This window comes from Mesocricetus auratus, unplaced genomic scaffold, assembly GCF_017639785.1.
Source record: "Mesocricetus auratus isolate SY011 unplaced genomic scaffold, BCM_Maur_2.0 Super-Scaffold_100011, whole genome shotgun sequence".
NCBI lineage: Eukaryota > Metazoa > Chordata > Mammalia > Rodentia > Cricetidae > Mesocricetus > Mesocricetus auratus.
Genome location: NW_024429195.1, coordinates 26012274 through 26022880, shown reverse-complemented (window position 1 = coordinate 26022880; position 10607 = coordinate 26012274). Strand labels below are relative to the sequence as shown.

Here is a 10607-nt window from a genome sequence, read left to right as displayed (position 1 = left end):
CTGTCCAAGTATCTGCCTGAATGCCTGTATGCCTGTCTCTCCCATTGTCAGGGAGCGGGGTCAGCATAATGCCAGAAGGTATTAGATCTTTCAAGAGACTGATGTCAGTCAAATTGATACAAGGATTGTAAAGAAAGCTTTTGCTTCAGTTAGGTTTGTATTGCTGTGATAAAACACCATGACCAAAAGCAACTTGGGGAGGAAAGGGTTTATTTCATCTTACAATTTGTAGCCCATCATCCAAGGAGGTCAGGGCAGGAATTCAAGGCAGGAACCTGGAAGCAGAAGCTGATACAGAGGCTACGGAGGAATACTCTTTATTTACTAGCTTGCTCCCCATGGCTTGCTCAGCCTGCTTTCTCAAATAGTTCAGGACTGCTTTTCTAGTGACAGCCTGCCCACATCAATCATTAATCAAGAAAATGCCCCACAGAATCTGCCTACAGGAAATCTGATGGAGGCGTTTCCACAATTGAGGGTTTCTCTTCGTATGTGGGTCTAGGTTTGGGTCAAGTTGACAATACCCAATCAGGTATAATCAGGTCACCGTTGGACAAAGTGCATACATTTTCTGGGACGTCCTCTTCTTGGTTATATTGGTTCTCATGTGTTAGTTAAAAGTCACTTGCTACTCTAATTTCTTTATATTAATCTTGTAACTTTCTGTGAATGCAGTGTCTCACACGAATTCCTTAAAAAGCAGTTGGTATATACAGATTGCACTTTGTAACTTCACTGAAGACTAACACCCAAAGTTATATGGTGATCTCTAAAAGAAAAAGAGTAAAAGACGCCTTTTTAAAGAACTGAAGTGTAATCCCCAAGCTTGTTCCATTGTCACTGAAATTTGAAATGACTTGTTTCCAACAATAGGTGGCGCTTCACGAAGCTGTTGTTCATTGATGTTCACCGCCTACCGACCTTTGCTTTCAGTTTTCAAAATCAACACAAAATTCATGATGCTGAAATACTTCCATGGTTGATGGAATGCATCTACTACCAACTTTGATATTTGTTATGGAGGGCCAAAACTATTGTAAAAGTCCATAACAAACCATGACAACAAGTAGAAGCATCTTCAGACTTTTAAAAAATATTTTTACTTTGACTTTTAAAGTTCTTCAATTTATTTTTAAAATATTTATTTGCTTTTTAAACACTTGATAATATGAGTTTAAAATTTTATAGTAAGGATTTAAATTTTTCTATTTTTATTTCAAATCATATGTTTATGTTTATTTTTCTATGTGGGTTTGTCCACACTAGCACAGGTGCCCAGGAAGGCCAGAGGCTTCAGATCTCCTGGAGGTGGAGTTATAGGAGGTGTGGACCATGTAACATGTGTGCTGGGAATCAAACCTGCGTCCTCTGGAAGAAATGCAAGCTCTTGTAACCACTGAGCTGTCTTTTCAGCCCCTGTGAGGATTTTAATGTTTACAATGTTCAATGTCTTAACTGGAAATAAAAGTTAAATCACTAAAAGCCCCCAGATAAATGTTAAAGTTACACGTCTTAACCTGAACTTAATGGGCAGCTGCTGCAAAATTCCAGTCAAGATATGCATGTGTACATGCACACGCTCTCTCTCTCTCTCTCTCTCTCTCTCTCTCTCTCTCTCTCTCTCTCTCTCTCTCTCTCTCTCTCTCTCTCACACACACACACACACACACACTCACATGTGAATATGGCAAGACAATTGGCCAAACCTAAAAATTTGTCTTAGAACGAACATGAAACCCAATTGACATGAAAAGTTATAAGGCAAACTAAACTTATTATTTAGGGATGAAACTCTAGGAAATGAGGGTTCTCATATTTCTTCTTTATTCAGTATGTTGACACAACACCAACTGATTATTTATAGATTTTTCCCAGCTCACAAAGCACTTGTATGTGTTTGACTCCATCCTGAGCATCAGGGCATCAGAAACCTACAGTGTTTCTTTTAGCTTCAGGAGAAAACAAAGACCACTTAACTACACAAGTCAGAGCTGGGACTTCTCCCAGTAGGGTCCTCCATCTAGCTTGCTTCAGGACACAGTGTTCTTCCTACTGCCTGTCTGTAATACTGGACAGAGGGCCTATGGGTAAACAGGACACATTCGAGATGTGAGACCATGGAGCAGAAGGAGGATACAGTCAAAACTCAGCCCTTTGTACGTGATCAGTCACTATAGAGAAACTGAGTTTTTTAATGGGATTACTTTAAATGCCATGACAATTACAAAGTAAGGAAATTAAGTATACACTTAAACTTCTTGTGTCCTTTGTCTATAGTGAGACCTACAATATGCTACTTTTTCATAAAAAGGACAAACTGTGGTTCCTGACAATTATTTCATTAGGAAGCAAACATTAAAGGAGACAAGTCCTGGGAGACGTTTCAAATCTTACGTGTTTTAATGAGAAGATACCCTGCTCTGTCTTGATGAGGTTCTTAAGCACATCTGTAATGATGAAGGCGGTAGGAAGAGCTCAGGTTAGGATGTGTTGCTGACCAGAACTGACAAATCAAGTTCATTGCTTTAAGGGACCTTTTGCTCCTCATCCCAAGCTTCTGAAAATGAGAGGAATGTTTATGGAAGTCTTACAGAATACATTAGTCTACTTCTGTCTTCTACAAAGGCTGTTCACAAAAGGAAACTGAAAATAACATGGCCCATCCTTGCAGCTTTTCTGAGGACTTTCAGTAATACAGTGATTATTGCCCTAAAAGGAAAGGAAGGAAATTTTCCATTGCTGGCTCCTTATCGATGGATCCAACTCCGCTGATGCGCCAACTTCCGTGGTGTTTTGGTTTCAAGTTTGTTTCTCAACAGGATGCAAGGCTATGTATGAATGACAATATAGTTAATTTCACCATTAATAACGTAACATGACTAAATACTAGGAAATGTAGAAGGTATTGCTTGTCAGCCTGGAAGCACACACACAATGGCTCTGATGTTTTTATTTGAGCAAACAAATAAATCAACAAGTCTTTGAGTCCTTTAATTTCTTTTAAGTCATCAGCACTTCTGAAGCATTTGCCAAATGAGTTTGTCACTTTATTCTCTTTCAACAAAGGAGATGGCTAATTGTGTTTTCCCATGGAACTGAAGAACGAATTGAGTCTCTCTTCCCACCCCACTCTGTCGATACAGGGAACTAGAAATTACTGTGAGTTCCCCACTCATCCTTGTGTCCTCTTTTTCAAAAATGTTTCCTACATCAGTTGCTATTCCTAGACTAAACTCACTGCAGTTAAGTTTACTGAATAAAAAGCTCTGTTATGAGCTAAAAATGTGTAATTTCTCTCAAATCTTATGACAGCGGGAAATAAAAAGGTGAAGCAGACTTCATTAAATGTCTTCCAGATTTAAGGCGGCAAGTCTACCCTGGTCCTAAGTAGGACTGTGGCATCTAAGGAAACACAAGGAGGAGGCATAGGAGAGAATCACTTTGTGCAACATATTCGATTTTGAAATAGAACATGACCCGTGATGATAGCATTCCCAACAAAAATTCATGGATTGTTATTATTATAATTTTTTAAAACTTAGGAATTTTTTAGCACATCTCGGCTGAAATACTTTGAAGTGTATTTTAATAAGAGCCCCACCAACTTTATATTTGAAAATATTGCTTTTAACACATTTCCTAGCATGAAGGTGGACAGACAGCTAGTTTCCTGGCTTCCAGAATGTTCTGTTATCCTCTAGTGGCCTTTCTTATGGAGGATCTTCTTTGCAGAAGAGTCCTGGATTTCTCCTATGCGATTCCACACACAACTGCGATTTCTAAAAGCATTTAGATGCTTGAGAATGAAGTGTGCAAAGAGCAACAACAACAAAAAGCTTTTAAAAACCCGCTGGTATTGCTAACACTTTAAAAAACTACTTTCAGCCCAAAATACCAAACTCATACTCATGGATGATTTAGACCCTGGAGATCTGTTGTTTATCAAAACTATTCCTGATACAGTTGCCTGGGAAAATATTTCCTATTAACAATTTTTGGGGTCTTAGGTTATTTTAAAAACCCTCTGTGGAATTTTTAGTTCCACATATAGTTCTTTTGACTTCGTCCTGAGCTACATCATTCCGATAATAAATGCCCCAAATCCCAGAGTTTGTAAAGAAGCAAAAAGCATTCCCCACTTCCTAGAGTCCTCCCACCCTGTGACAGACAAGTAACCAAAACTAGAGCTTCTTCATGAATTATTCTTATTTTACTTGGCTTTATGTTGGTTTATAAAAAAAAGTTGGTGTTTTTTGACATAATTATATAAACATTACAAAACAGGAAGGACTTGGGATTTTTTTTCGTGTAATTTTTGGGATCATAACACAAACCGAAACGGAGCAATCACTAAAATCCCACAGCAGGAAATCCCACTCTGTGGCGTATCATTATATTACATTTGCAAAAGTGACTGTCCTTTCGGGAACTTTCATATTTCACATGCTCTGAACTCCCTATTATCTGTCTGTATTAGCATACATTTTCCCTCTACCTGGGGCACGGTGGAGAGGTGTACAAGCTTTTTTGTTGTTGTTGTTGTTGTTGTTTTGCTTTTTGATTTTGCTTACTGCTCTTCACAACTCTTTTCTAACTCATAAGGGTGAATGCACCGGCTCCCTTAAATTGGAGGCTGACAGCTCACTGACTGCCAGGCGCCCTGGAACGTGTGTTGCTGCCCAGTTGCGCTCACAGGCAACTTTTTCAGAGCGTCCTCGACTCCACATCCACGACCGCTAAAATCCTGCTCCGTGTTTTCGCGCAGCCCGCGTGATTGACACATGATATCACCGGGGGCGGATCCCAGCGTGGAGGTGGAGGTGGCGGCGACGCTGAAATGCTGCGGAGCCCGCGCGCGAGTGCTCAGCACGCAGGAGTTTGCGGCGGCCCCGCAGCCAGAGCTCTGCGGGCTAAGGAGCAGCTGCGGGCGGCGTGCATGTGCCAGGAAGGCCGGCCCCGGGCTCTGCACTAGGCAAGAGCCTTGCCCTCCCGCCCAGGACCTGGCGAGATCAGGTGAGAATGGTGCTTTTTTTTTTTTTTTTTCCAAGGACCTGGACGTTTTCGGATCTGGCTCTAGCTTGGTGCCCGGCGCTCTGCAGTCGGCCCTGCAGCTGGAGAGCTGGCTCCTTTCGCTTTCCCGTAGCCGGGCAGCGAGTTCCGCGTGTGCGGACGCGGGCTGGCATCTCCGCGCACCCGCGTGTCTGTGCGCATTGTTGGCGACCGAGCCGCCGGGCGCTCGTGCCAGACCTGACTTTGCCGTCCCCGAGTGCGGACTTGCCTGGAGCAGACGCGCCGTTCGGACGCGCTTTTCACTGCTGGGCATTCCGTGGGGGCAAAACGTGCACGGCCGCGTGTGTCCCGGGAGCGTGGCTGTCCATCGTGGCGAGGAGGACAGCGTCCCGGGCTGGCAAGGGACTCACGTGTTTCTGTCTCTGCTCGTCTGCAGCCGGCGTGGCGACTGCGGGGACGCGGACCTGCGGGGACCCGAGCGCCCGGGACGACGCCGGGCCGCGCGCCTGACGACCGGGACGGGACGGTGCTGTGGAGCGGGCGCCGCGCGCACCCGGCGGATGTCCCGGAGCCGCCCTCGGCCGCCGCCAACCGCGGAGAAGCGCCCCTGCCCGGGGGCCGCCGAGGCCGCAGCGCGGGCTATGAGCGCCCGGCCGCCCCGCCGCGCTTGATGCGGCGCGCACCCCGCCCGTTCGGCGCCCCGGGCCGGCGCCGCGGAGGCCGAGGTGAGTGCGGGCGGCAGGTGCGGGCCGGGGCGGGCCGGGCGATCCAGGCGGTCGTCGCACAGCCCGTGCCAAGCGCGCGGCACCCGATGGCGCTGGGGAGCCAGCGGCCGCCTGTGCTCGGAGCGCAGTGCCTCGCGACGCGGGGAGAGGGCGCTGCCTCCTCCCGCCCGCGAGCTGTTTTCATTCATAACTTTCCCCAGCCCGAGCCGCGGCGGCTCGGTGTCCCTGAGGCCTCGGTGCCGGCCCACAGAGCTGTCTGCGCGCACCGGCTCCTCTCCGGGCGGGTGCGGGCGCCGAGGTGCTCCGCCAGAGCGAACTTGCTTGGGAATGCCCTGTAAAATGCGAATTAAAGCTATGCCTGGGGGTTTCATTACTCAAGCCATTCCCACGTCTTCCTTTCTTGTGGATGAGACTTGGCACCTTTAAAGTCTTCGTTTTGGAGTTTTAAGTTTTTTCAAATAGATAGGGCACGGGAGCAACGACTAGCTGTTTTCCAGTGTCGTTTAGGGGTTCGGCACGAAAACGTGCTGTTACGGATGTGCCCTCGTGTTTGGGGAAGGTAGAATAAACTAGGGGGGCCCCCAAGAAGCTAAACATGTAGTCTAGGAGCAGTAGTTAGCATCCGTAGCAAACTGCCTTTCCTTGAGACTTTTTGTTTTCTTTGGCACCTAATTCAAGTGTCGTCAAGGGTGCATCTCTGGGTTTGGAGGGCATTTGTGTGAAAAATCCTAGATATCTATTGGCCAGAAACGGAAAAGTCAGCTTTTGCTCTGTGTTAGGAAGAATACGTTATAAATTGTAAATTATTTCTTGACGTGAAAACGTGATTGTTGTGTCAAGATATTAGTGTATTTATCTTACTACAAAAAGCAGCTCGATTCAGGGTTTGTTGGAATCAAGGTCTGCGGTGTAGATGAAGGAAAGGAAATAGAGATAATGCAAAGAGACCAGGGTTCCTCTCCCTGCTCTGCAGGCTTAACACTTGTGCATAAAAGTATTCTTGTTACATGAATGAGCCTTGTTTAGCCTTTAAAGAAACTTCTATCCAGAGTTTGTGTGTATGCTCTAATACCAGTAAGACAGCCAGAGCCTCTGCCTTCTCCATTCCTGGTAGATTCTTTTTCTCATCTCACAGATGAGCTTTTAGATCCGGACTTGTGCTCAAAACAGCCTATTGAGATTCCACGTGAGCTTGGTATATGCAGTGTTTTGGAAATGGCCTTGATTAATTTTCTCATTCATCTAAAGCTCTTAACAGCGTACAAATGGCCAAGAGGCCGCAGCACTAAAGCCATTCTTAAGCTTTAAAAAAGTAGCTGACATTTTCCTTACGTGAACTGCCAGTGAACTGATAGTGAACTCTCCGAGAACAGTTCCAGGGCACACACTGAATGCTCCCTTCGAAGGCATACTTCATTTTAATTATTTGTTAGGTTTGCAAACAGGAAGACACGACTTCCTCTGCTTTTTTAGAAGCTGGGGAGCAACTTCTAATTTTTGTGGCGGGAGGGCTTTTGTTGCTTTCTTCCTGTGATGTGACCTTCTACAATCGTGTTTTTTGTGGTTGGACTCCTGCCAGGATTCTGCATCATTGGAATCAGCCGATGGAGGCGATCGTTACCAGGTGGTTTGGGCAGTTTGTGACTTGACAGGAGCCCGTCTCCCCAGAATGCTTTCTCATTTGTTTTCTCTCTCAACTCTTCTTTAGGATTTCCGATGCATGCCCGGTTTCTGCTGACTGCCGGAACCGGAGACCACTCCACATGGATCCCCCAAGTCAACATAGCAGCCACACTTCCCTAGTGGTGATTCAGCCACCGGCTCTGGAAGGTCGGCAGAGGTTAGACTATGACAGGGACACTCAGCCTGCTGCAATTCTGTCCCTAGACCAGATCAAGGCCATCAGAGGCAGCAATGAATACACAGAGGGACCGTCGGTAGTGCGAAGACCGGCTCCTCGCACCGCACCAAGACCCGAAAAGCAGGAAAGGACTCATGAAATCATACCAGCCAATGTGAATAACAGCTACGAGCACCGACCTGCCAGCCACTCCGGCAACGCCAGGGGCTCGGTGTTGAGCAGGTCCACCAGCACCGGAAGTGCAGCCAGTTCAGGGAGCAGCAGCAGTGCGTCTTCCGAGCAGGGCCTGTTGGGAAGGTCTCCGCCCACCAGGCCCATCCCCGGTCATAGGTCAGATAGGGTCATCCGGACCCAACCCAAGCAGCTGCTTGTGGATGACTTGAAGGGTTCCTTGAAAGAGGATCCTACCCAGCACAAGTTCATCTGTGGACAATGTGGCAAGTGCAAGTGTGGAGAGTGTACAGCCCCCCGGGCTCTGCCCTCCTGTCTGGCCTGCGACCGGCAGTGCCTCTGCTCGGCCGAGAGCATGGTGGAGTACGGGACCTGCATGTGCCTGGTCAAGGGCATTTTCTACCACTGCTCCAACGATGACGACGGGGGCTCTTACTCGGACAACCCGTGCTCCTGCTCACAGCCCCACTGCTGCTTCAGATACCTGTGCATGGGAGCCCTGTCTTTATGCCTCCCCTGTTTGCTCTGCTACCCTCCTGCCAAGGGCTGCCTGAAGCTGTGCCGGGGCTGTTATGACTGGACCCACCGCCCCGGCTGCAGGTGTAGGAACTCCAACACTGTCTATTGTAAGCTGGAGAGCTGCCCCTCGAGGGCCCAGGGCAAGCTGTCATGATTTCTGGAGGTGGGTTAGACCTCCTGAGTGTCTAGCTTCCGAACTGTGGCTGTTAAGAAAACGTGGTATTTTTTCCCCGAGTCTCTGTCTCTGATGGTCCTCGGTAGGAGTGGACTATGAAACTGTGCCCAGCTTGCTCTCACCCCAGCTCAAGGGTTCTGGGAGCTGGGAGTCCTGTGGAGCCTTGTGCTTCATCGGGTTTCCAGCTGTGTCCATGAGGATGTGGGCACGCCCAGACTTGGCCAGACTTGGCTTAGAGATGTTTGGGGTCGGGTACTGTGGGATCAGGGACTTGGTGTGCTTTATTAAAAAGTAACCATGCAAGTGCTTACATAAGCTATATATTAATCTGCCTCCGATGAGAGCTATCTAGCCTCCGGTCCCCAAGTCGAATGGGAGGATCTACTTACTCCTTAGAACACCGTTTGCTCTGCAACAGCTGGCTGCCCTCTCCCTCCAGCCCTCAGATTCTCCTCACAGTGTACTGGGGAGACACCAGTGGGTCACCCCCTCTCCACCCTCTTTGTTCTGTATTCATTCTGCAACATCTGTCTTCACAGTAGAGATGGTGTTGGCTAATCCTCCTGTGCCCCGCATCTGTGAAGGACTTCCCTTCCCACCGGCACTTCACTGAGGGCAGTTGACAACTAGTTGAAATTCCTCACTGATCTGCCCCTAGGCGCCTGGGAGCTGTAGCAAGGTGCCCTTGGCCTCTGACTGTCCTTTTGACTCTTAACAGCTGGGTGTTTCCAATCCTTCCTGTGTTTTCATTGCCTTAACCACAAATTGTGGTGCTTTTTGTATATTATATGTGTAAATCACAAAGTTGAATCCTGGCTATTTTTAAGACAAAAGTCTGTTAAACTTTTTTATTGTAAAGAATATTTATTATGCGAATCTCTATTATTTTATGATATTTATTGCAAAAGACTGTTGAAGTGTACTCATGTCTGAATATAACATATCACTACTTCATGAAAAACAAGGTGACTCGAAAAAAGTACATATATGTTAACTACAATGCAGAAAATATATTAATTAATGAAACTGTCTCCTGATTTCATCTTTTACTTTTCAGCCTGTGCTGCTGTGGAATTGTTACTTGTTTTAAACTTTTCAGACGTTAAGTTACAAAGTCCAGGCACAGGCGACCTCAAGTTTTAAGGGAAATGTTTGCTGCAAAGTCCTTTAGTCAGAATTCTATGGTCTGTACTGTTTCATCAAACACCCAAGTGAGTTAGTTACTTTGTAAAGTGAAGCATTTTTTTTAAGATTAATGTCCCCACTTTATTTCATAAGTATGAGTTTTCTTCATATCATAGTTATTTGAGATGAGGCAAAACTACATTTTTAAAAATGTTTATCTTAACTCTGGCCTTCAGATTAGTTTCCAGCCGTAGTGCTTAAATGATTTAGTAAGATAAACATGCTAAGAGCCTCTGGAGCTGTCACTTTAACAAGCATTTTCATAATTAGGAATTAGGATTGCCAAAGAAAGCTCTTAAGATGCCAGAGAGCTGTCCAGGAACCTTCCTGTGGCAGCCTTGCCGTACCTTTGATGGATGTCACCCAGCTGCGCTCAGTGTCCTATAAGCCTGAAGCTTCACATGGGAAAACAAAATGTTGATGCCTTACTATTGGGGCTAGTCAAGCGACGTCTGGTAGACTTTTGCATCTTAGGTTTTGTTTGCAGACCCTCAGTCTCCCCAGGTCGCTGACCCGGCCTTCTACATTGGAAAGGAGGATGATGCTAATTCAAGTCCAGGCACCAGAAGCCACCCACCTAGCTTCCTGTCAGGTGGTTCCTTGTGTGTTCTTCGTAGCTCAGCTTTCCTGTTTTATCAGTCAGGGTGTAATGGGGAAAAGCTTGAAGTAGTTTTCTTTTAGGTCACTAAAGCTTCTGGTTGGCATTATGATATTTTGCAGTTAAATATTTTCTCAGCTCAGCCCCCAAGGGGAATTGTTAAATGAATATTCGTGTTCAAAGACTACTTTGAGATACAGACTTGAGTATTTATGTCCCTGATGTCTTAGTGTTTAGCATTTTCCTGAGCTGGTGCCTTACTGGAGTCTGTCGATCACAGGCTGTTCAAAGATCTGGCTTTTTCAGTTGCTGTCAGACACCATGTAGTTAAGGACTTGATCTGTAGTAACCAGGCTAAGCAGC

At 46.4% G+C, this 10607-nt stretch overlaps 1 protein-coding gene across 2 annotated transcripts; it reads left to right on the top strand.

The window, feature by feature from the left end:
- Window positions 1–4805: 4805 nt before the first annotated feature.
- Window positions 4806–9492, top strand: Spry1 (sprouty RTK signaling antagonist 1). 2 transcript variants are annotated; one of them, XM_013113048.3, is made up of 2 exons: window positions 4806–5013; window positions 7444–9492. In XM_013113048.3, the coding sequence occupies exon 2, from the start codon at window positions 7499–7501 to the stop codon at window positions 8438–8440; it is 942 nt and encodes a 313-aa protein (XP_012968502.1). In that variant the 5' UTR covers window positions 4806–5013; window positions 7444–7498; the 3' UTR covers window positions 8441–9492. The 2 variants fall into 2 exon arrangements, with proteins under 2 accessions (XP_012968502.1, XP_040610405.1); XM_040754471.1 differs by lacking the exon at window positions 4806–5013 and adding an exon at window positions 5652–5735.
- The last annotated feature ends 1115 nt before the right edge of the window (window positions 9493–10607 follow it).

Coding starts and splice junctions, on each gene's coding strand:
- Spry1 (XM_013113048.3), top strand. CDS start 7,499: ATGGATCCCCCAAGTCAACATAGCAGCCACACTTCCCTAGTGGTGATT.